We start from the raw sequence: 26,761 nt of genomic DNA, 5'->3' as shown, positions 1-26,761 counted from the left end.
TTCCTGGCCAAAGTCTTGTATTAACTTACCTGTAAATTGTGACCCATTGTCACTCTGAATTTGGAGTGGGACACCATATTATAAATTAGTTCTAATAGTATTAGTCTGATTGGCTTTTCCAAAAGCAATGGCCACTAAATATCCAGAATAGGTGCCCACAGCAGTACATACATATTGGCATTCTTTATCTCAAATTAATAGACCAATATAATGAATTTCTCATATCTGCCCAGGCAGTTTGCCAGATATCAATTGTCATTTGACTAGTTATAGCAAACTTCTATGGAGAAGGCAATGGCAACCCACTCCAGTACTCTTGCCTGGAAAATCCCATGGATGGAGGAGCCTGGTAGGCTGCAGTCCATGGGGTCTCTAGGAGTCGGACACAACTGAGAGACTTCACTTTCAATTTTCACTTTCATGCATTGGAGAAGGAAATGGCAACCCACTCCAGTGTTCCTGCCTGGAGAATCCCAGGGACGGTGAGCCTGGTGGGCTGCCGTCTATGGGGTCACACAGAGTCGGACACGACTGAAGTGACTTAGCAGCAGCAGCAAACTTCTATGCTTAATACATTGACAAATTGGATATTGTAAAATAACAGATTTAATAAGATCCATAGTTAAGGAAATACCTTGGTCCTGAGCCCACCTGTGTGTTGCTTTTTCTCCCAGATGGCCATATTTTTGGTGTGCCCACAAAGTCAAACCTTTTAAGTTGATGGAGTAAGGATCAGTTTATACTGCTTGGATTCAGTTTTGTTCATCTGTGATAGAATTATACCATCATTCCATAGAATTCGGAACACTGTGAGCATCTACGTGAAAGACTGAAACATTAGTGGTTTGAGCAGTTTCCCGAATGTCAGATCATAATTCTTTACCCATAGCTCTTTGGAGTGAATTTGCCAGTTATTCTTTACCCTTTGGGGAGCCAAGTGGCCAATCCTTTGGCTACCAACCAAGATTCTGTGCATATACGGCATTCAGTTAAATCATCTTGCTTTAATACCTGATAAACAGCATGTAGCTTAACAAACTGGCTGCTTTAACTTTCACCAGTAGTCAGCAATTCAGCAAGGACTAGATTATGTGCCACCACTTTCCAATAGTGCGTGGATCCTATATATGCAGCTGCTCTATCAGTAAACCATACATGTGGTTTTTCTTGTGCACTTAAAGGCTTTCTCCATTTTACAGGCGACTCGGTTATCTTGGACCTAATTTTAGCCTTGTTCAAGGCCTTCAGTAGGAATTTCAGAAATCCTTTCATGTAAGGCAGCGACCCCACGTGGCCCAGGTTTGGCTTGGTTTTGAACATATCATTTCCGTTTTATTTCGCTGGATTCCTGGGCTTGTCCAATCCTGTGGGTTTTGGTCAAACTTTATACCCACTGCATGATTGGCATGTGAGGTTTCAATATTAGAGTATGATCTCCAGTCAGTTGTTCTGTGTCAGTCAAAGCCCAGTAACAAGTCAATAACTGTTTTTCAAAGGTAGTGTAATTTCTCCAAGCCTTTGGAAATTTACTACTCTAGAAGCTCAAAGGCATTCTTTTGCCTTGCTGTTTTTGCCACAAGCTCCAATTAACATACAAATCACTTATAAACACATACAATTCTATGTCACTGGGTTGTACTGGCATAGGTCTAAAGCATGCTATATTACACATTTAATAGCATCAGAAGCCTGTTGTTGCTCATAAGCCTATTGAAAGTCATATTTCTTCCTAGTTATTTTGTAAAGTAGACTCAATGTCTGGCCCAAAGGTGGAGTATGCTATTGTCAGAAACCAAAGAGCCCTAATGAATTTCTGAGTCTTCCTTTTTTCTGGGGAGTTTTATATTCCTCTCTTTTGTTTAGCCTTAGGTAAAACTTTTCTATGTCCTTTAGCCCATTGTCTTCCACAAAAGCTGGGCAGGTCCCTGAATTTTGGAAGGATTAATCTCTCATCCTTTGTTTTTTTAAGATATTAACACATGTTGGTTTAGGGTTTTTAGCACTTTTTTCCTTAGTTGGTCTTGTATCATAAGATCATTGATATAATGAGATATTTGTATGTCATTAGATATTTTTATGTGATCTAAATGCTCAGCTACAAGTTGGTGACAAATAATAGGGCTGTGCACATAACCTTGTAGCAAGCAAGTAAAGGTATATTGTTACCCTTGCCATGAGAAAGCAAATTGATTCCATAATTGTTCTTTTGTGGGTATGGTAAAGAAAGCATTGGCCAGGTCATTTACTGCAAACCATTGCCCCAGATTGCTCTGTATGCATTCTATTAAAGTTACAGTATCAGGGACTGAAGTGGTCAGATGTGGAGTTACTTTGTTTACTTCCTGGTAATCTACATTCTCCAAGAGCCATGGCTTTTCTTTACTGGCCATGCAGGGTTATTTCATTCAGTAGACATCAGTTCAGGTCAGTTCAGTTGCTCAGTAATGTCCGACTCCTTGCAACCCCATGGACTGCAGCACGCCAGGCCTCCCTGTCCATCACTAACTCCTGTTTACTCAAACTCATGTCCATTGAGTCAGTGATGCCATCTAACCATCTCATCCTCTGTCGTCCCCTTCTCCTCCTGCTTTCATTCTTTCCCAGCATCAGGGTCTTTTCAAATGAGTCAACTCTGCATCAGGTGGTCAAAGTATTGGAGTTTCAGCTTCAACACCAGTCCTTCCAATGAACACCCAGGACTGATCTCCTTAAGATGGACTGGTTGGATCTCCTTGCAGTCCAAGGGACTCTCAAGAGTCTTCTCCATCATCACAGTTCAAAAGCACCAATTCTTTGGTGCTCAGCTTTCTTTATAGTCCAACTCTCACATCCATACATGACTATTGGAAAAACCACGGCCTTGACTAGATGGACCTTTGTCAGCAAAGTATTGTCTCTGCTTTTTAATATGCTGTCTAGGTTGGTCATAACTTTCCTTCCAAGGAGTAAGTGTCTTTTACTTTCATGGCTGCAATCACCATTGCAGTGATTTTGAAGCCCTCCAAAATAAAGTCAGCCACTGTTTCCACTGTTTCCCCAACTATTTGCCATGACACGATGGGACTGAATGTCATGATCTTAGTTTTCTGAAGAGTTTTAAGCCAACTTTTTCACTCTCTTCTTTCACTTTCATCAAGAGGCTTTTTAGTTCCTCTTCACTTTCTGTCCTTTATTGAGCTCATCTTTGCATGAAATGATCCCTTGGTATCTCTAATTTTTTTGAAGCGATCTATAGTTTTTCCCATTCTATTATTTTCCTCTATTTCTTTGCATTGATCACTGAGGAAGGCTTTCTTATCTCTCCTTCCTATTCTTTGGAACTCTGTATTCAAATGGGTATATCTTTCCTTTTCTCCTTTGCTTTTCACTTCTCTTCTTTTCACAGATATTTGGAAGGCTTCCACAGACAACCATTTTGCCTTTTTTGCATTTTGTTTTCTTGGGGATGGTCTTGATCCCTGTCTCATGTACAATATCATGAACCTCTGTCCATAGTTCATCAGGCATTCTGTCTATCAGATCTAGGCCCCTAAATCTATTTCTCACTTCCATTGTATAATTGTAGAGTATTTGATTTAGGTCATACATGAATGGTCTAGTGGTTTTCCCTACTTTCTTCAACTTAAGTCTGAATTTGGAAATAAGGTGTGCATGATCTGAGCCACAGTCAGCTCCCGGTCTTATTTTTGCTGACTGTATAGAGCTTCTCCATCTTTGGCTGCAAAGAATACAATCAATCTTATTTTGGTGTTGACCATCTGGTGATGTCCATGTGTAGAGTCCTGCCAACCAAGTTGTCAATCATAATTATATATCCTGGAATAGGAATGATCATTACTGAATAAATTCTTTGAGGTAACTGCCCTATGTTTAAATCAATTTCAGTTTGTATAGTTTCTATCTGTTTACCTCCAAGGCCAGTTCCTATCATTTTCTGTTCTTTAAAATCCTTTGAATTCCATATTAATGAGGCCTTTACTCCAGTATCAGTTAATGCCCTCAGGCATTTGTGAGCTCTTAAAAAAAAATCATTACTTTAACATGAGGGTACATATCTTTTCTACCCCAACAGTTTACCAGAGCTTGGCCACAAGTCATTGTTTCATTTTATTTTTCCCCAATTCCTTCCAAGGATAAATTGGATTGGGGAAAAAATCTGAGTACTTAGATTCATCTTCACCTCCATCATCCTAAATGTATTATTTCCTTTTGGTCCCCTTTTTCCTTCCTCCTGTTCCTTATCCATAACAGTGTCCTGGGAAACCCTTCTTATATCTAATCCCTCCCCACAGCACATTTCCCATAATTCTGTAATAGTCCATCCGTTTTCTCTCTAGGGCCTCCCGCTTTAAGGAAATCCCATCTCCTTTTTAGATACTCTGTTATTGCTTTTATTCAGTTATCTATCCTCTGTCTTTTGGAAATTCAATTCTCCTAAGTCACCTAGCTGCTGGCCTTTATTAATTACTTCACTAATGGGAGTGTCCATGTCATTTAACAAAAGGATAAAATGACATGCTTGTAGCTGGGAGGGGCTGTTTTAAAGATCGTTCTTGTTTGTACTGTTAAAGGCCTTTGTGACATCTCATCCTCATGCTCCACATTTCATAGCCTCCTCCTTTCGTCTCTGAACACAGTCCTTTAAAGAATACCAAGAGCATTCACTCCCAGGTCATGTAGATTCTAAAGGTTATATCTTAACACAGCTTTCAGCCACCACTTCTAGTAGAGTTGAGTCTCTGGACTTTGACTTTTATTTCTAAAAGCTTGTTGCACAAAAGAATCATTGTTGATGTACCAGATTTATCTGTGTTATCCGCATCTATGAGAATTCCAGCTACCTCAGTGTCATATATGCACACTACTCAAGAAATAAGGGCTATCCAGACCTCTCAGTAAATGTGGTTAAAATGTCATTAATTTTGTGTAATCCTCAAGGGTACCCTTCCTTATGGTATTCTCCCGGGCATCTGTTTCCATTTTCCAGTGCCATGCTGGCTGAGCATATGGGTTTTGATTCCAACTTGGCTTGCATAGAGCTAGGTTGTGCTCTCTAGTCTGCATTATCATCTGCTTCTGTGTTCCAACTATCATTCCAGATATCCCCATCCCAAGCACTGGGGACCAAGTCTGCCCCTGCTTGAGCTTTTGCCAGATGAACTTTCTTTTTGGTAACTTTGCCGTGCCACATTGCTGCTGATAATTTAGCTTGTGCAACCTCCAGAGAAGCTTTTTTGGCTACCGACTGGAAAGTGGAGACTTGGTCAGCTAAAATATAATTTTGACATTGTAACATGGACAGTCATCCTTGCACATCACATAATTCTTTCTCTAATTCTGGCTTCCCTTCTGCTATTGCCGTACCTTCAACTAATTTTAATTTAGCCTCATGCACCTTACGGTAGACAAAGAGGAGGATCTAGCCTCTCTGACCCTGCACGGTACATTCTTATTCTTTCTCATTTGGCATGAGCTGCAAACATTTAATAACATCAAAAGCTTTGACCCACTTTAATTTGGGATCCTAATTTTCACACAATCCAGTGGATATGCTCCATTCAGTAGCTAATGAGCAGCAAGGCAAATCATATCTGGGAATAAAAACTTGATTAGTCTTAACCTCTTTCTTTTTAAAGAGTGGCATTTTGTTTCATGAACCCTGCTCAGAGTGCCAATTTATGTTTTGCTGAAAGTTTTCTTTGGCTTTAGGTTCAAAAAATTTTTTAACAAAAGAAACCACTTGTCACACACAACAGTTTCAATATTTAATAGAGGATTATTTGGCTTATTTTTAATATGCAGTCATTAAAAGAAGAGAAATAGAAACAGTAGAGAAAAGTAACAGCACATGCATCACCAAATTGGGCTGAAACCAACATCCATACTTAAACAGTGCTGGGAAGTCCCTCGTTAACAGCAATCTGGAGTCCTAATTGGAAAAAGGTCCTAGGTGGTGCATCCGCTCCATGGGTGAAATTTCAAAGTGCAGTTTTGGGGGCTCCCACTTATAATCCCAGGCCACAAACTGATACTATCATTATTAGTTTGTGTGTTGAAATGCAGCTCTGTGTTTTTTGTTTTGTTTGGTTTTTTTTTAACTTTTACAATGCTGTTTGTTTCACCTTGTGAGTCACAGGATTTCATTAGATCTTGAAGGTTAGCCAGACCTCCAGGGGCTCAAGAATTGCAAGACCCATTCCCTTTCTTATCTAAAATGCCATCTTACTTGCTGTGCCTGCAAGCAGGCAGGGTATCTGGGCAGTGTCCAGGTCAGAAGCAGGTAAGAGGCCTGCTCTCCAGCTTCTGAAAGCTGAACAAGACTTCCTCCATTTTAATTTCCCTACCAGGCACATGAAAACTATCAAGCAACTTTAGCGCAGAGTCTGAAACAGTTTCCTTCTCTAGAAAAGCCAGATTTCAACCAGACATTATTTTCTAAATATCTTATCCAGAGAGCCACCAGGGAGAAATGACTCCAGGATTTGGCATTCATGTGTTCTTACCTCACATGAAAGAAGAGTTCACATGTGAATACTGTGTGTGAAATTTTTTTTCAGTTGTAGTAACTGGATAGTATCATGATTTGTAACCACTCATTTTGTTTATTTTAATTACTTCATACATGCTATGCTAGCATTTGTGACACTGGTTTTCATCTCAGATTGAATTTTAATAAAATAAAGGAAATTGCATTGTACAATGCACATGTGCCACAGAAGTAATTGCTGTATCAGTCAAATACACTCTCAACAGAACCATCTTCCAACCACACAGAGCAAACAAAAATGGAGTCAGGAGGTGTACAAAAACTTTTTACAAATCTGAGGAATGAACTTACTGGATGAGCAAGAGACTCAGTATGTATATTTCAATGGCAAAGTGTCTTTTCTCTCTCACTAGGTAATTAAGCTTGGAAAAGGAGTATCCTGTATGGCCGTGATTAGAGATTGGTTTTATTAACCCTAAAAACAGGCTTTGGAGCTCAGTAAATACTTTAGAAAGGACAGATTTGAGGGTAATCAATGGGTTTCTCTTTCACATTCTGTGCTGCATTTTATAGGAACTTCAAACTCCTGGCAGATCATATCACCAGGTCAGTGTCATGTGGCAGGTGACTGAAAGGTTTTGCTGTGGGAAAGTCGAAGTTTTAAGAAAGATGAAACTTACAGAGTGCAGTGTCTCAACTAAGCTCAGCAGAAAAAGAAAAAAACATTGTTACCTTCTCAGAGTACCTTTTAGATCCCATATGTGTGTATAAATGATAATAATATTAGATCAATAATAATAGTATCAAGTGCTTATATAGTATATTATTTGGGGCTTATGAGTTTTTAAAAATTTGCATATATGTTTATTTTTATTGTGATATAGCATATATAACATAAAATACACTGTCTTACTCATTTTTAAGTGTACAGTTCAATGGCACTAAGTACAGTCACATTGTTATGTGGGGCTATCACTACCATCTAATTCCAGAATTATTTTCTTCTTCTCAAATTGAAACTCTGTGTCCGTTAAACAATAACTCCCCATTCTCTCCCTCCCTTCAGTCCCTAGGAATCACCATTTGACTTTCTGTCTCTATTAATTTGATTATTCTACGTACCTCCTGTAAGTGAATTCATATCATAGTCATACTTTTGTATCTAGCTTATTTCTTTTAGCATAATTTCCTCATTTATCCAAGTCATAGCATATGTCAGAATTTCCCGCCTTTTAAAAAAGTGTTATTATTTTTTACTTGGATATATTTGCTTTACATTGTTGTATTAGTTTCTTCTGTACAAAAAAGTGAGTTAGCTATATGTATACCTATATTCTCTCCCTCTTGGACCTCCACCCCTCTAGGTCACCTCAGAGCACTGAACTGCAAGCTCCCTGCACTCATCAGCAGGATCCCACGAGCTATCTGTGTTACACATGGAAGTGCACATATGTCGATTCCAGTCTCCAAATTCATTCTACCACCTCCACTCCGTGTCCACCCATCTGTTCTCTATGCCTGTGTCTCTATTCCTGCCCTGAAAAAGGGTTCACCTGTACCATTTTTCTAAATCCACATATATGCATTAATATATGATATTTCGTTTTCTCTTTCTGACTTCCTTCACTTTGTATAACAGATTATAGGTCCATCCACATCATTACAAATGACCCAATATCATTCCTTTTTATGAGTAATATTCCATTGCATATACTTAGCACTCTTTATCCATTCACCTGTTGATGGACATTTAGGTTGCTTCCATGTCCTTGTTATTGTAAATAATGCTGCAATGAACATTGAAGTGCATGATGTCTTTTTGAATTATGGTTTTCTCAGGATATGTGTTCACTAGTGGTATGGCTGGGTCATATTGTAAGGCTGAATAATATTCCATTTTATGAATACAGCACGTTTTGTTTATCCGTTCATCTACCCATGAGCATTTGGATTGTTTCTGCCTTGTGTGCCTTTTATATATTAACTATTCTAATCCTCACAATATCTCAGGAATATAGATAGCTTTATTCTTCCCAGTCTATGATAAGAACACTGAAGCATAAGTAAATCACAGCTGGGAGGCTCTGGAGCCAATATTCCACCGTAGGCTAAGTAGGCCTTCGTTGTTTAGTCGCCAAGTCATGTCCAATTCTTTTGTGACCCCATGGACTATTGCTTGCCAGACTCCTCTGTCCATGTGATTTCCCAGGCAAGAATACTGGAGTAGGTTGCTATTTCCTCCTCCAGGGACCTTCCCAACTCAGGGGTCAAACCCATGTGCCCCATATTGCGAGGTGCATTCTTTACCACTCAGCCACCAGGGAAGCCCAAGTAGGTCTATGTCTCTGCTTTTAACCATTATCTATCCCACTATTTATTTCAAATGATTCAGGAGTGTACATATAATATGTACCAGTTAGACATTCCTTGATATGATACTCTAAGGCCAAGTTTGTGACTTCATTTGTACAGGTTGTAAAAGTTCCAAGGAGTAGTCAGTTTGACAAATGAGTCCCATAGCAACATATTTGTGAAGAATCCCATTACTTCAAAATAAATAGTTTTCTATTCTAGGGGTGATACAATGTTCTTTTCCTTTTCAGGGACTCCTCCTTACTGGGTGGTATAGCCTTGAGTATAACTAGATAGTGTGTGAAAAAGTCTTTAAAAATAATAATAATAAGAGCTACCATTTATACAGCCTACTATATGCTGGTCACTTCACCTGCATCATCTCAGGTTCTCACAATGCTTTGTAAAAGGTTGCCCTCCTGTTGCCTTTGTATCCCATGCTCTTTCTGCTTATGCTGTCTCCTTGGAGGAAAAAACCTGAACGTGAAACCATCATTTGCCTATCACACACATTTTCTTTACAAATTGCTTTTTGCAAATATAGTTTTAAAATTTTAACATTTGTTATGTGTATGCCTTTGACATGAAATGATACCACCTTTAATATATGGATATCACCTGGTTTATTCAGTAAAGTAACTTGGCCAGTTTCCACTAGCTATTTGTAGAACTCTTGCCATGGACTGAGCTATGGCCTGTCCAAATACAAATGGTGAAACCCTCGTGTTCAGTGTGATGCTATTTGAAGACAGAGCCTTTAGGAGAGAATTAGCTTAGATGAGGTTGTAAGGTGGGGCCCTCATGATGTGATTAATACACCACTAACAAGAGACACCAGTGAGCTCACTCTCCCTCTCTTACTCACAGAAAGTGGAGGTCATATGACCACATGGTGAACAGGCAGCCATCTGCAACCTAAGGGGAAAGTCTTCACTGGGAGCCAACCATGCTGGCATCCTGGTCTTGGACTTTGATTCCAGAATTGTGAAAAAATGGATTTCTGTTAAGACACCTAGCCTGATAATTTGTTATGGCAGCATGAACAGACTAATACAACTGTGAACATACATAAAAACATGTTCTCAATTTATAATAACATAATAATCAGTAATATTTATTTGTGATTTACTCTGAAACTTAAGTTTAGTTTATATAAGTAGTCTTTTTACAGTATGTGAGTGTGTGTGTGCGTGCGTGTGCACAGGGACAGACGTGGATGTTGTGGCATGGTTATATTATCCCCATTTTATAGAAAGGAAAATTGAAATGTAGAGAGGTGGGAAATTACTTGTGCACAGACACATAATTAGTTAAAAAACAGAATCCATATCCAAACCCAGGCAGTTTCTAACTCCAAAATCTGTTCTATTAACTATTATAAGACTGACACCAATTTTCTCTTTAGCTCTTCTAAGAAATGTGAAGCACTACATGGACACCTACACATAACCGTTTTCCTTAGAGTAAATGCAGATTTCACTAGGAAGTCTGTCAATAACAAGCAAGTCTGTCTGTCTAGTCCTTGTATTACTAAAGTTAATTCATACAATTATTCTCATTGACAAATCTAAAAACCAAGAATGATGCTGCTTCATTAAAAAAAAAAAAGTCCATTGTATAAAACATTGAATTTTGGAAAGCTGTGACGGTATGCACATGTCCATTTTCTCAGAGCAGAAACATCTCTTGAGTGCAGCTTCTCTCTTCACAGGGCAGCAAAGAGTAGCCTCACGAAACTTTTGACTTCAGTGCAGTTTACCTTCCTCTGACCCAGACTGCTATTTCTGGCCACCTTTTTCCATTCACTCCCATTAATGCAGGCCCTTGCCTTTTTCAGTCACAGCCTGGATTCCTTGCACTCAAATATTCCTCCGCCTAAACATATGTACATTATTAAATTGGAAAGAATCTGAGAATCTGAGCTCAGCTTCATCCTCAACAAGGCCATAATGTACAGACACGCTAGACCACCCGCGGTTTAGGACACACGTTTCCAGGTTCGCTGAGGACTCATACTGATCATGCTCTCGTTCCTCACAGAGCTCCAGGACCGCGCGCTCTGAGGAGGACCGCGACGGCCTGTGGGACGCCTGGGGCCCGTGGAGCGAGTGCTCACGCACCTGCGGCGGAGGGGCCTCCTACTCGCTGAGACGCTGCCTCAGCAGCAAGTAAGTCCTGAACGCACAGGGCTCCCTTGCAAGACGCCAAGGGAGCAGGTTGGAGCCGTACTTTGGGGGTAAAGCGGAGCATTTTGTTGCACGCAAATACGGATTGAAGGAATGAAAGGCAGGCCCAAAGAATTAAATATGACCATCTCCTGCTAGGTATTTAGATGCCCTTATGTGATAAGCTATATAGAATTTACCTCATTCACCAAGCAAATTTTCTTATGTTTTCATGTTAGAACTGGAAGGAAAAAATATTATTAGAAATGAATTCTCAAAAATGGATGTAGTATCTATAGCTCCATAATTTATTATACTTTTGGTACCGTCTTAACATCTGTGGTGACTAATAACAAAAATATTAGTGTTAATAGCCTATTATGTTATTCCAATGTTACCAGTAGTTTGAAAATGAAGGCTATATGATTTTTTAGATGTTTTAATGGTCAGAAGTTCCCCAAAGTCATTCAGTTTCCTGAATGATGTGTTGTGCATATAAGAAAATTTGGAAGAATAGAAACTGCTGTGGAAATTGGGATGTGAATAGTGGGAGCGATGATGAAAGGGGAAGTAAGAGTGGCTCACAGTTCCTAAGCTGAAAGGAAAAGGCTTGAGGTGTTGGACTGGAAAGTCTTTACTTAGAATAATGATAAGTCAGAACTTCTTGAGCTGTGTGGTCTATGATTAGATTTTTCTCCAAACTATAAAATACAAAGTACTATGGTAATATTTTTAATGAAAGATTTTATTTGACAGTGAAAAGTATTATATATGGCAAGGAAGAGGTTTGATCAAAGTTATTATATATTATAATATGTGAAACAGAGGAAGGACAAATTATGCATCTGTTGATTTTTCTAGACTTTTCATAAGCAACAGAAAGTGATGAGATGTAGTTTCAGGAAAATGTCAATTTATTCTAATTAGAGTGAGAATTTTTTGAAATCAGGGTCCAAGTCTTACTTTTTTCCATATCCTCCAGGTCTGCACAGAATCTGAGAGATAGTGAAAGCTCAATAGATGTTTCCTCACTGGATCCATTGATAACTAGAGATAATTTTGGTTCCACAGAGGCCCCAGTATAAATAACATACTCTGGGAAACATGACTAAAAGCCATATCTTGAAAGTTACCAGATCAGTTCTGGTATTTAGCCATTCTGGTATTTGGGTCTACCCTGAAGATGAGCTTGTTGGTTGAATCAACTAGTGAGTTTGTCTGTCTTCTTTGGAGGCCAGCTTCATATCAAACCAGATCTGTGAACTAAATAGAAAGAATAGATCTTTCATCCTTATGAATTCACTTGTTCTCTTAATCTTGAATATCAAAACTTTGTAAATCCTCACTACATGTTGCTGCATGGTGGACTGTGAGACATAACTGAAAATAAATTGTACACAGTAAAACCAAAAGGTACAAATTTGGAATATTCCTATTATATGCTGCTGCTGCTAAGTCGCTTCAATCGTGTCCGACTCTGTGCGACCCCAGAGACGGCAGCCCACCAGGCTCCCCCATCCCTGGGATACTCCAGGCAAGAACACTGGAGTGGGTTGCCATTTCCTTCTCCAATGCATGAAAATGAAAAGTGAAAGTGAAGTCACTCAGTCGTGTCCGACTCCTAGCGATCCCATGGACTGCAGCCGACCAGGCTCCTCCATCCGTGTGATTTTCCAGGCAAGAGTACTGGAGTGGGGTGCCATTGCCTTCTCCAATTCCTGTTATATAGTTTGCCCAAATTAGCATGCTGAAATATTCTATAGGGATGAGCCAAAACATGTGTCTCACAAAGCTGGTAAGAAATGTATGGGAAATTTCATATTGGCTCAGTAATGTAAATGTTACATTGTGAGCATCTTGTACTGAGTGAGAGACTGAGAAACAGCTTCAGGAATGAATTAGAACCACAAGCAAAGTCTGTCATTTGGCAAATCATCAAACATGGGTGTCCTGTGAAATTCAAAACTACCATGTTTGTCACCTAGTATATTAAAACCCCAGTCATTAAGGTTTTATTAAGATACTTCATTGTAAAGCAGAAACTAGCACAACATTTTGCAAAGTACTCCAATTAAAAAAAAATTCTTAAAGAGAAAGGGTGTGACCACTTTTCTTAAAAAAAAAAAAGATACTATGAAAAATATTGGTTGTTGTCTACTTATAATGAACTGAAAAAGCAGAATGAAAATTCTAAAATTTATAAACATATAGATGTCCTCTTTGACTTTCAAATATTAAAAAAAAACGCATTGAATAAACCCATACTGCAGTAAGTGGGAAATAATAAAAAGTAGGGAGAGGAGTGAACCACTATTCTTTAGGGATTTGAAGAAGAAGAAAAAAGGTTTCAAACAAATGGCATTTCTAAATCTGGTAGGAATATAAAGAAATAGGAAAAAAAATGGACTGCAGAGCTGAATCACCCCGTGTGTTTTTCTCAAGAGAATCAGAGTCAGTGCAGTTCAGTATAAAGTCACGTCACAACACAAGCCCTGCGGAAGAATGGTGTCCTGCTGTACGTTGTGCACAGATAAATAGAGCTGCCACATTTTTTCTGAAGATGTACACCGGCCAAAGTAAATTACCTGGCCAAGTTCAAAGTCAGTATGGGAGAGCAAAAATGTTACAAGGAAAGGCATTTGACGCCAGGTTGGTAAAGAACTGGGGCCAGTTTTGTAGTCTACCATAGATGGTCTTTTGTGGAAATTCTTTTTGTTTTTAATTATGAAAGTATTATAACACATGTACAGGAGACTTTGAAAATACAGAACCAAGTTACATATAGTTCCACTAAATATTACAATTATTTTTTAAGTAGATAAATTAAGATTTTCAGTTGGTGTTTCAATATCAAACTCTCAAAAATTAATAGAATGAATATATAGAAAAGTAGAAAGATACAGTAGACCTGAAAAGCACCATGAACCAATTCAACATAATTAAGATTTATACAGTTTCACACAACAGTAGAATACAAATTCTATTCAAGTTCCCATAGACTGTAAACTAGGAGACTCTGGAATATATCCAGGGACATAAAGTGCAAAAATTTAATGGTCTAGAAATGAAATCATACAGAGTCTGTTCTCTTATCACTGTGGAATTATGTTAGAAATCAATATCAAGATATTTGAAAATAACCCACATATTTTCAAGTGGAATGTGACCTTTACCAAGAGAGATCTTTGACTTAGACATTGTAAGTCTCAGTAAAGTTATTTTAGTGATATACATTTAGTGTTAGTCTCTCAGTCGTCTCTAACTCTTTGTGACCCCATGGACTGTAGCCCACCAGGCTCTTCTGTCCATGGAATTCTCCAGGAAAGACTGCTGGAGTGGGTAACCATTCCTTTCCCCAGGGAATTGTCCTGGCCCAGGGATCAAACCTGGGTCTCCTGTATTACAGGCAGATTCTTTACCATCTGAGCCACCAGGGAAGCCCATTCAATGAAATTCAAAGACTGAAAGGGTGACTGTAGCAAAGATAGCATTTAAATGAGAAATTAATATCAAATAAAAAATTAATATCAACGATACTTTAAAAACCTCATGTATTTGAAAATTAAATGTCTAATTTTACATGATGGGTATATCTAAGAATGTGGCAATTCATTTTTAATGGTTAACGGACTTACTGGGTTTTCTCTCATCTCTCCACTCTATATTTATACATCCAAGTTCAATTCAGTCACCTTCTTAACTCTTGGGAAAGATCAGGGGTTATGAATGTATATGTCCTTACAGGCCAAGCAGGTAACTAGAATGTGTGTTGTAGTGAAATGGTCAGCATTCCAGTTCAGCCCAAGTAACTTCCATCCCCTGCTGCATTAATCTGCCAGGCTAATTTTCCAGTCCTAGTGATATGATGTCATTGTTCACATTAATGTCTGATATTAATAGCTTTAAATCTATCATAAAATAATTATTCTATTCCCAATATTACAAAACTGTAAAGGAAGCTAAAATAGATTTAATGGAATAGATAACGACTCTCCTTCTGGAGTTAAGTACTATGTTCCCTGATGGACTAGGAGCTTGGAGGAGGCTTGGTTAACCCCCTGAGTGTAGAACATCTTCTCAGAGCGATCTTTTGGGGAAAAAAAATCAGTGGGAAAAAAAAACCACAGTGAAATTATAAACAAGCATTACATATAAAACCCTTCATTCTCAACTGGCAGTGCTTAAGGCTGGGAAAGCAGCCCTGACCCGGAGAGATAGTGAGCAGAATCATGTGCTTAGCTTCTCCCCTGTCTTTTCTCTGTGCTCACAGAAAAGAAGCAGTGCTTGATTTTCCCAGTTTCTGATATTGGAGCATTTATTATTGCATTTTGCTGTAACTTTGGTTTGAGCAATGAAAGAAGGCCCTGTGTAAGTTTTTTATCTAAGAGTTTTGCTAGTTTCTGTAAGATTCCTTTAGGTTTCATTGACTTTCCCTAATAATGCAATTGTTGTGAATAGCCAAGTAGTATATAATGTCTGCTTTTATTTTTTTAATTAGGAAACAGAGTCTACTTACTTGTACTTTATGATGGTCCTTTGTTTTGTTGCAAGTGAATTAAACAATGTACTACCTCCCTCAAAAAGCTGCTGCTTCTCTCCCCAATTCTCTACCTCTCCCACGTAATACTCTGAAATAGTGTTTCTAGCAAATTCATTTGTCTGGTTGACCTAGTATTATGTTTAATTTAGTGGAAACAATCCTTCAACCGTAATTACTTGACCATATTTTTAACACTTTGATACTAAAGATCTGTTTCTGAGAGCTCTAAGTTTGTCTTCAGCCGGGTCATTTAACTTTGCCCAAAAGGAATTCCAGATGCATAAGGCACTTAGGAATAGTGTGTCTGCATGTTCCCCAATGTTCATTGCAAAACTGTGTACAGTAGCTAGAACATGCAAGCAACCTAGATGTCCATCGGCAGATGAATGAATAAGAAAATTGTGGTACATATACACAATGGAATATTACCCAGCTATTGAAAAGAACACATTTGAGTCAGTTCTAAGGAGGTGGATGAAACTGGAGCCTATTATGTGTACAGAGTGAAGTAAGTCAGAAAGAAAGCACCAATATATTATATTAACGCATATGTATGGAACTTAGAAAGATGGTAATAACCCTTTATGTAAGACAGCAAAAGAGACACAGATATAAAGAACAGACTTTTGGACTCTGTGAGAGAAGGCAACGGAGGGATGATTTGAGACAATAGGTTTGAAACATGTATATTCTCATATGTGAAATAGATAACCAGTCCAAGTTCAGTGCATGAAACGGGACACTCAAAGCTGGTGCATTGGGACAACCCAAAGAGATGGGATGGGGAGGGAGGTGGGAGAGGTGTTGGGGATGGGGGGACACATGTACACCCGTGGATGATTCATGTCAATGTACATAAAAAACCACCACAATATTGTAAAGTAATTAGCCTCCAATTAAAATAAATAAAATTAAAAAAAAAAGAATAGTGTGTCTGACGTCACATGTATCACTGTATTAGGTCTGTGTCAAGGTCGAGGTCAAAGGTGTTCATTGTAGCTCATTTATGACTGCATTTAGTCAGCTGATACTTTTTAAGTATAGTGTGGCTGAAGTGTTGCATTGGTGGCTGAAGACGATTTTATGACCCTTTTTACTTTCTGAAATGCCAAATCAATCTCCAGATTAATTAACACTATGGATTAATAGATTAATAGAATAGATTATTTAATACATTGAGTATGAATACTTTATTAAATCCCAAGGTGAAAAACTTGTCAACTTCATAGATGGCCAAAGAACAAACAAAAGGCATACCTATAAAGGTTGAAATAAAATTAAAACATTTTGAATTGAATTCTTTTTTTTTTAGTACTTATTTATTTATTTTTGTCTGCGTTGGTCTTAGTTATAGCATGCTGGCTCTTTCTACTTGTGGCTCACAGGCGTAGTTGCTCCAGGGCATGTGGGATCTTAACTCCCCAACCAGGACCAGGGATGGAACCTGCATCTCTTATATTGGAAGGTGGATTCTTAACCACTGGATCACCAGGGAAGTCCATGAATTGAATTCTTAAGTTGAATACAATTTTTTTTGAGTTGAACAAAATTATTACATGAACAAGAGATAAAATCATCACACCATAGAGGTGTCTAAAAAAATTAAGATTATGATATTATCCCAAAGGGATGTGGCTGCTAGAATGTTGTCAATATAAACATAGAAAAATTAAAATAAATAGCCCCAAGGAGTCTTATCTCATGGGAATAAGGAAGATCATTCAACCTTGTCATTTCATAATAATCGTGCTAAGGGAAAATAAGCTAACTCCTCTGACTTTTTAATTGCAAACACAGTTTTTCTCCCATAATAATATTGATACTTACATGAATAGAAGCTTTAGTTAGCAAATAATTTATAAACTTTATAATGATAAGTACCAAAAGACATTTTTAATGTTAAGATTTGATGTGTAAAAATACCAAAAGAGAAATTTTAATGTTAAGATTTGGCTTCTCAAACATAAATTTTCTCTTTTAAAAATTTAACCTCATCTCTGTCATAACATCCAATTAAGGTTCACAAGACTTGTTTTAAGAGGTTTTAGAACTTTCAGCCCAAGTGAGCCCCAAAGCAAGATTTATCTGTTATTCTTCATCTAATGTTGTATGTTATCAGCCTTGTTTTTCTTGGACATGTCTGAGGTTTGTTTAACACAAAGATACACAAATTCAGAATGAGTCTGACTAGTCACGTCGTTTATATTGAGGAGATTTCACATTTGGGGATATATGTTTGAGAGTCTGCGGTTGCCTTCCTTTTACTTTTGGGTCAAAGCCTAGTCTAAATGTATTACCAGTACTTCTAATATTCCAGGTCATATATTTAGAAGGATATTTTGTTCCACGATCTGGTCTTTTTTCAGGAGCAGAATACACTAAAGCCAATGACTGAATGTTTGGGGCCAGTTTATGCCTGGTTTGTCCCATGAACCTGTTTGTTGGAATAAAAGATGGTTGGGAATGTGTTTGGTGTCCATAACCTTTACTAGCCATACTGGGACTCTGTTACTCTTGGCTGGCCTTTTCTGTTTATTTAAAAATTCCTTATTTGGTTAGTTCTGTAGATTTTCTGAAGTTTTCATTTCTCCCCAGTTTTCTTTTTTTAAAAAAGCTAAGCAACTGAGGTATTCTTGATACCTAAAAATAATGTATATTTAAGGTGTACAGCTTGATGTTTTGATAAATGAATACATCATGAAAAGATCGACACAATCAAGCCAAGTAGTATATTCATCCCTTCTATATATTTAGAGTGTGTGTGTGTTGAGAAGATTTAAAATCTATGTTCTTAGCAAATTTCAAGTATAAAGTACAGCATTTTTAACTGTCATTATCATCCTGTACTTTAGATCTTCAAAACTCATTCATCTTGCATAACTGAAACTTCATCCCCTTTCACCAACATCTCCGTCTCACCCCCCCAACTCCACCCACCCCCCACCACTGTTCTGCTCTCTGCTTCAGTGAATTTTACTATTTTAGATTCCACATATAAGCAAAATCATTTGGCGTTTGTCTTTCTGTGTCTGGCTCATTTCAGTCAGCATGATGTCCTTCAGGTTCACCTATGCTGTCACAAATGGCAGGATCCCCATTATTGTTAAGACTAAATAATATTCCATTGTATGTACATACCACATTTTCTTTATCTATTCATTAATCTAGGGACTTCTGAGTTGTTTTCATATCTTAACTATATTATGAATAATGCTACAATGGACATGAGTATATGCCTATTCAAGATTCAGATTTCATTTCCTTTGGATTTATACCCCGTAGTGAAATTGCTGGGTCATATGGTCGTTGTTTTTAATTTTACAAGGAATCCTCATACTGTTTTTCATAATGCCTTCACCAATCTACATTTCCATCAACAATGCATAAAGGCTCCCTTTTCTCTACATCTTCTCCCACTTATCTTTTTGATGATAACCATTCTAACAGATGTGAATGATGTCCCCTTGTGGTTTTGATTTGCATTTCTCTGATAGTGGTGATGAACATATTTTCATGCATCTTTTGTCCACTTGTATGTCTGTTTTTTGTTGTTTTGTTGTTGTTGTTATTTTTGAGAAAGGTCTATTCAGGTTTTTTGACCACTTTAAAAATTTTTTTTTTAATTCTTGAGTTATATGAGTTTTTAAATATATTTTGGATATTAACCCCTTATCAGACATATGGTTTGCAAATATTTTCCTCCACTAGGTAGGTTGAGTTTTCACTCTGTTGATTGTTTCCTTTGTTGTATAGAAGCTCTTTAGTTTGATGCAACTTCACTTGTCAATGTTTGCCTTAGTTGCCTGTGCATTTGCTGTTATGATCAATGAATTGTTGCTAATATCAGTGTCAAGAAGCTTTATTCTCTGTGTTTTCTTCCAGCAGTTTTATAGTTTAACAAAGACATGTTTAAGTCTTTCATCTATTTTGAGTTAATTTTTATTACTTGGTATGAGATAAGGGTAGAATTTCATTCTTTTGCAAATGGCTATCCAATTTTCCTAATACCATTTATTAAAGAGACTACCTATTCCCCATTGTGTTCTTGGCACCTTGTCAAAGATTAGTTGACTGTATAGGCACAGGTGTGTTTCCAGACTCTTTATTCTGTTCCATTGGTCTATATGCCTGTGTTTGTTCCAGTTCCATACTGTATTAATTACTATAACTTTGTAATATAGTTTGAAACCAGGAAGTGTGATTCCTCCAGCTTTGTTTTTCTTGTTCAGGTTTTGAGTTTGATAGTATTCCCTCTTGTTTTTTTTTGGAAGAATTTAAGAAAAACTGCATTAATTATTTGTAAAATGTTTTTTAGAATTCACCTGTGAAACCACCTGGTCCTGGACTTTTCTTTGTCATGAGGTTTTAGACTACTCCTTCAACACTTTTGTTTGCTATTGGTCTGAACTAGAAAAAGGAGAACAAACTAAGCCCACATTGTAGCAGAGGAAAGAAATAATAAGAACTAGGGCAAAAGTAAATCAAATAGAGTGTAGAAAAGCAATAGAAAAGATCAACCAAACCGAGAATTTGGTTTTTGAAAAGATGAAATTGACTAACCCTTAGCTAGCCTGAGGGGAAAAAAAGAAAGAAGATGCAAATAAATAAAATCAGAAATGAAAGAGGAAACATTATGATGTATGCTTCAGAAATTAAAAGGCTGATAGGGACTGTTATGAACCATTATGTGCCAAAAAATAGGAAAACTTAGAAAAAATGAATAAATTCTTAGAAACATATAACCTTTAAGACTGAATCTCATTTTTTATGCATTCAGTTAATATTTGTTGAACATATGTATTAGACAAGTTCCTAGGTATAACTTAGGATATAAAGTTCAAGGAACAGGCATTTGCTATTGAGAATTTATCATAATATTGAGTTTCTACTGATTATAGTTGCAATGTATTTTAAGAACTAAGAGAATTTCTCCCAGTTCTGTAAATAGATAATACTCTGTGGGCTTCCTGGGTGGCTCAGTGGTAAAGAATCTGCCTGCCAATGCAGAAAACATGGGTTCGATTCCTGGATCAGGAAGATCTCATAGAGAAGGAAATGGCAATCCACTCCAGTATTCTAGCCTGGGAAATCCCATGGATGAAGAAGCCTGGCAGGCCACAGTCCATGAAATCGTAAAAGTCAGACACCACTTAACAACTAAGCGACAGTAATCTGTAGCAGTGCTTCTTAACCCAGCTGTACTGTAGAGTCACTTGGAAATCTTTATAAATGATACAAATATCAGGGCTCCACCAAAGACCAATTAAAGTGGAATCTCTGGGGTTGGAGCCCTACTTTCAGTAATTTTGTAAAAGCTCTTCTAATAACTTTAATGTGTCCACTGTTAGAACTTTAGAACTGTTGCTCTACTGGATGGCATGATAGTGAAACGATGAATTTGTCTCCAGCAATCTAAGAATTTAGAGGCTGGAGTAATGAAAAAAAGAATATATTTTCTGGTAAAGAGATTTATTTATGTTTAACATTTCTCAGTCAGGTTTTTATGAAATGACTTAATCTGCAACGTGGGAAGAAAAGTCATAGACAGCAGCGTGTCAGGATATAAAAGTAATGGTTTGCCACTGTACTCCTGTGAGCCATGGTGATAACCTTTCTGAGTAGTTCTCCAATTGTCTGGTATTATTCAAAATCAAGAGAGCTTCCGTGGTGGTTTAGCGGTAGAGAATCTGCCTGCAGTGCAGGAGACACGAGTTCAATTAGGTTAGGAAGATCCCCTGGAGAAGGAAATGGCAACGCACTCCAGTATTCTTGCCTGGGTAAAACCCATGGACAGAGCAGCCTGGTAGGGCTGCAAAAGAATCGGACACTACTTAGCAACTAAAACCACCACCCACTCAATATCAGCCTTGCCCAGAGTGGTTGAATGGACTTAGTATTTTCTCAAAAATTTTTCCATTCCATTATTAAGCCTATGGATATGACTCTGTAAGCCTCCAGGTTATTAGTGAATAACTAAGTTAATGCCCAGTAACTGGCGTGATTTATGCAAATTCTCTTGGGATCAACTTTCCAAAATCAATTCCATTAAAATTTCTTTCAGCAAATTTTTAAAATTTATTTTTAATTGGAGTATAATTGCTTTGCAATGTTGTATTACGTTCTGCTGTCCAACAACATGAATCAGCTCTAAGTATACATATCTCCCCTCCATCTCGTGTCTGCCTCCCACCCAACCACATCTCACCCTCTAGCCACAGAGCGCTGAGCTGAGCTCCCTGTGTTAATACATCTGCTTCCCACTAGCTGTCTATTTTATACATGGCAGTGTATATATGTCATGGCTATTCTCTCAATTAGTCCCACCCTCTCCTTCCCCCAACCATGTCCGCAGGTTTGTTTACTACATCTTTGTCTCTATTCCTGCCCTGCATATAGGCTCATTAAATTTCTCAACCATAGAGTTTAACTTTCCATCTTCAATTCAGTATCTGTCATTATCCCTGTCCCCCACCAAAGATTTCTTTCATTCTGTTTCCTCTGTTTGAGCCCAGTTTGTACAACAGAAAAGGGGAGTTTATCTGTTTTGCTCCATTTCAACCACTGAGTGTGGGGGATGGGGAGTAGAGGAAAGAAAGGATGTGTGTGTGTGTGTGCGTGTGTGTGTGTGCGTGTGTGTGTGTGTGTTTATGTGTTTGTGAGAGAGATTTAAAGAAAAAAGAGACACCAGGTATTAAGAGCAAAAGAAAAACAAAGAGAGATATCAGAGTTACATACACTTGGGAATGAATTATTTACCTCGAGACAGAAAAAATAAGTATAGAACAATAAATAGCATCACATTCATGTGTGATCATCAGCCAAAGCCCGTAACCACATATGCCAAGCTCAAATAGCTTAAGGGCCGGCCTCTACCTTTGCCTTTGGAGTGGGACTGACTAGTCAAGATAAGAGATCCCTTCCTGTGGGAAGCAGTCAACTATTTGGGAACCTGGATCTTAAAAAAACAAAACAATGTATTTCATTGTCTCTGTTAGAAACTTTATCCTATTTTGTGAATTATCCTTTTTATTCTCTTATGAAACTACTAATTGTGACTCTGGCCCTACTTTTTTCTAGTTTATGACATTGGATGTGGGATTTAGTGGCTCATCTATGATGTCTTGAGCTTCCCAGGTGACACTGGTGCTAAAGAACCTGCCTGCCAATGCAGGTAGATCGAAGAGACCTGGGTCAGAAAGATCCCCTAGAGGAGGGCACAGCAACCCACTCAAGTATTCTTGCCTAGAGAATCTCATGGACAGAGGAGCCTGGCAGGCTACAGTCCATGGGGTTGCACAGAGTCAGACATGACTGAAGCGACATAGCACACACACGCTATGATGTCATGTGGACAGTGCTTGGAACAGATTAGGTGTTCAATACATATTTATATTGAAAGAATGTCTAAGGTGCCTTTCAACTCCATGTCAAACACGGGACCCATTTTGCTGTAAGACACGAAGAGGAGTAAAAACTGCTCTGAATATGAATAGTTTTAAAGAAAAATGTTGTGATTCTCCAGGCTCTCATTTTGCATCAGACATCTGGGTGATATGGGCGGATTGAAGAACTTTTGTCTCTAGCCAAAATAATTCATAAATTCCCAGCTCCAGGGTTGTATGGGGTGAGGTTGTGAGAGTCCTAGAGTTTCATAATATACATTTTCCTCATGGGGAAGATGGAAAAGTTGGACTTGATGTTGCTAAAACACATTTGTTTTTATTCTCATTCTTTGCCTCTTTTGGCTACTGAGCAAGTGTAAGATCATTTGCAAACCTTATGGCATGTGTGTATGTATTATAAAGTGCATGTCCTTCCTGCTGGTGGATCTCAAGCCAAAGGCAGCAGTTCCTTGGCCCCCACCCCTTGCCCTCTCTCCAAGGGGACAAATGCATTGCAGAGACAAATACAACTTTGAGTAAATATGTGAAAGTAAACATGCCTGTAGAAAAGAGCCAAAGTTTCTTTCCTTTACTAGCTATTTAATTTCATTTTAAACTTTTCATCTTTGATTTATTTTAGAAAGATTTTAATTGGGTTTCAGGGTCAAAAATTAGATCAAACATGAGGCCAAAATTCCTCTGTGACCTGAAATTATCCGTATAGCATTTTCTTCTGTTCTGCACCTTCATCCCTCACCTTCCTTCCTTCCTCTCTCCTTCCTTCTTTCCTCTGTTCCTACCTTTCTTCCCTCTCTCCTCTCTTGCCTCTTTTCTCTCTTCCTTTCCTCCCTCCCTCCTTCATTCCATTTTTCAGTAAAAGCTTGTGGAGTGCTAACATGCTTCGCTGGCCGCTGGGGCTCAGAGATCACACAAATAAACTACAAAGCAGAAAAACAAATAGGCAAAAATACACTTAAAAAAAAAATCGTTTTCTGAAAGTGACACACATCCTGGGTGGCTGCAGGTCTGTGTCCTGATCCTTTCAACTGGGGGCCACGCTACCAACTCTGTGCCCCTTCTCCTGATGAGCCCTCTTCTTACAATGCCTCCCGCTGCCCCTGCCCACAAACCCTCAGTTGTTTAAAGTTACTTCCACCAGTGGCCCCCCCAGTCTCACTTTGCTGTATTTCTAAGGCATTGTTTTCACCATTTTTAGTGACTTTTACATAGCTTGACTTGTGTTATAGCTATTTATAGGACCCTGTCCTCCACTAAACTATGGGCACCGTGGGCACAGGTTTTATCTTGGCTTTCCTTTATAGCTTCCTGTTTTGCACACAGTAGGTTCTCAGTCAAGACTGACTGAATTGACTGAATTGACTCAGGGGGCCAGAAACCTACTGCCATACTTTGAGAAGCTGGAGTAGGGAGGGAATGCTGTTTATTTTCTTTAATTAATTGATTAAATACTTTTTGGCTGTGCTGGGTCTTCACTGCTGTGCAAGGGCTTTCTCTTGCAGTGAGTTGCAGTGAATGAGGGCTTCTCTCTAGTGTTGGTGCAGGTCTTCTCATTGTGGTGGCTTCTGTTATTGTGGAGCACAGGCTCTAGAGCACGGACTTCAGTAGCTGTGGCACGTGGGCTCAGTAGTTGTGGCTCACAGGCCAAGGCTGTTTCTTGAATTCTCCCTTCTCCCGTCACCCTCTTGGGACTCAAATGGCCCATAATGACACCCCTCCTAAGACATCACCTTCATAAGTTACTTCTGTCTCTCATCAATTGGTCCCTCTGTCCAGTTTCTCCATATTTAGTTCCCCGACCATGCCCATTAATTGTTGATCCTACATTGTACTGACTCACGGACTTCTTTACAACTTAATTATAGCTTTGAGAAGGGTCAGGGGAGTGCTCACTGTTGTACCTTTCACAATGCCTGGCTTAGTACTGGTTCCCATTGAATGCTCAATAAATGTGTGAAGTGACTGTGAATCAGAAAGCATTCTACCAGTGTGAACCTGAGCATCTTGCCCAGGGGCTCATCTTCACTTTGAGATGGTGTGTTGTATATTGTCTCATTAGATTATCTGAGCAGTCTACTTGGAACAGTTTCTGGTTCCATTAGAAGCTGGGCATGAGCACTGTGCTTTCCAGTGCCATTGTTCTCGCGTTCTTCTCTTTTGATTACATGAGCACACGCCTCACTTTCATAACCCTAGCCCATATTTGTGAGAACTTGATGCTTTGTTGTAGCATGTCTGCCTTTGAAGACAAGGCAGAGATATGTAAAATCATACTTGTTTGGGGAAAAAAGTTGGCACTTGTTTTTCTAGTCATAATTTAGAACATACCAAACACTCATAATAGCGAATAAACCAATTGAAAACTCACAGGACAAACTCCAAAATTCAGTCTATAATATCCTCTTGGGTCTAACTTTTAATTGAGCAGCTTTGCAGACTCTGACCTGCTGCTCAAGAATCTGTAAAAGTATAAAGACACTTTCCTTAGTTCCCTAGGGTCAAGAGAAGAGCAAATACCCAGAGATGTCATCTTAGACTGTTTTCCCTAAACCTGCATGGTTTCCATTTATATTGAATTCAATCTGCACATGAAGTTATAGTAACTGTCTCTGTATACATAAATCAGAGTTTCCAAGCTGGCACAGCCTTCAGAATGTTTTTATAATGAAAGATTAGCATAGAGCAGAAGTGTTGAATTGTAAAACTAAGGTTACAAAAATACATTACCTATGCCAAAGAAACACTTTCACATCGAGGACTCAATTTATGGCACTGTTTTTCAGGGTGAGATTTCATTACCCCCTCTTCAGTTTAAAATTGTTTTCAAAATGCAGCTTTGGGGTGCACTCTTGTTTCGGTTCTTTAGGCCGCGTCAGAGTTCCTGGCAGATGGAGAAGAGCTGGTATGACACCAGGGCCATGTCTGTTCCCAGCCAGCTCACCTGATGGATGATGCCTGGCTGCATGCCTCCTTGTTGTTTGTTGTATTATTACAACAGAAAGCATTTTCAAAAGCTGCATTTATCAAGTTGTCATAATAGTTTGGCTTGCATATCTAGCTAGCCAGAAAAAAAAAAAATCTCTCCCTTAGCACTGATCTGTTTGAGCTACGTGATATATCACATGAAGGAGGCAGTGCAAAGCAATGATATCCTCCGCGAGATTCCGGGACGTTTCAACTGAGTGCTTAATAGGGGAGATGTTTTTTATATTTGCACTGGTATGTCTCACAGCACCAAAGACCTCTGTCTCCTTGTTTCAAAGGCCCTTTTCCACAGGAGGCTGTGTGTGTGTTGAGAATACATTACTCCTAGAATTTTGGTGGCTTTGTCTGATGAAGGAGCTTTAACCTCAAATGGGAGGGAAAAAAAAAAAAAAACAACTGAAGTTTGCTATGAGGAAGGTCAAAGACATTTTTTTATAGTTAAGATCAGCATTTCATAGGCAAATGTTACCAGATTAAACATTATTTGTTATGGATACTCTTGTAAGTGAATTTGTTATTATTAGACATAGGTGGTTGTCTGGGAGCACATGGCTGAGGGGATTGGGTGCATAGAAGAAGATTCATATTCAGAGTCAGTAAACATTCATTAATGTTTGTTAAAAATACTTCTATTAGTATTGATAAACAATCCTTGGAAGAAAAGCTATGAACCAACCTAGATAGCATATTGAAAAGCAGAGACATTACTTTGCCAACAAAGGTCTGTCTAGTCAAGGTTATGGTTTTTCCAGTGGTCATGTATGGATGTGAGAGTTGGACTGTGAAGAAAGCTGAGCACCGAAGAATTGATGCTTTTGAACTGTGGTGTTGG

General features: G+C 38.4%; 1 protein-coding gene across 3 annotated transcripts in view; it reads left to right on the top strand.

The window, feature by feature from the left end:
- The window catches only part of ADAMTSL1 (ADAMTS like 1), a 1,125,264-nt gene that overhangs the window by 672,852 nt on the left and 425,651 nt on the right, over nucleotides 1-26,761 (top strand). For all 3 annotated transcript variants that reach the window (XM_027549171.1, XM_027549170.1, XM_027549172.1), the window contains one exon: nucleotides 10,880-11,007. In XM_027549171.1, the coding sequence (XP_027404972.1) occupies nucleotides 10,880-11,007 (128 nt within the window). The remainder of the gene's footprint in view (nucleotides 1-10,879; nucleotides 11,008-26,761) is intronic.

The sequence above is a fragment of the Bos indicus x Bos taurus genome, chromosome 8, assembly GCF_003369695.1.
Source record: "Bos indicus x Bos taurus breed Angus x Brahman F1 hybrid chromosome 8, Bos_hybrid_MaternalHap_v2.0, whole genome shotgun sequence".
Taxonomy (NCBI): domain Eukaryota; kingdom Metazoa; phylum Chordata; class Mammalia; order Artiodactyla; family Bovidae; genus Bos; species Bos indicus x Bos taurus.
The sequence above is the reverse complement of the archived record's forward strand: the minus strand, read 5'-3'. Positions and strand labels throughout refer to the sequence as shown.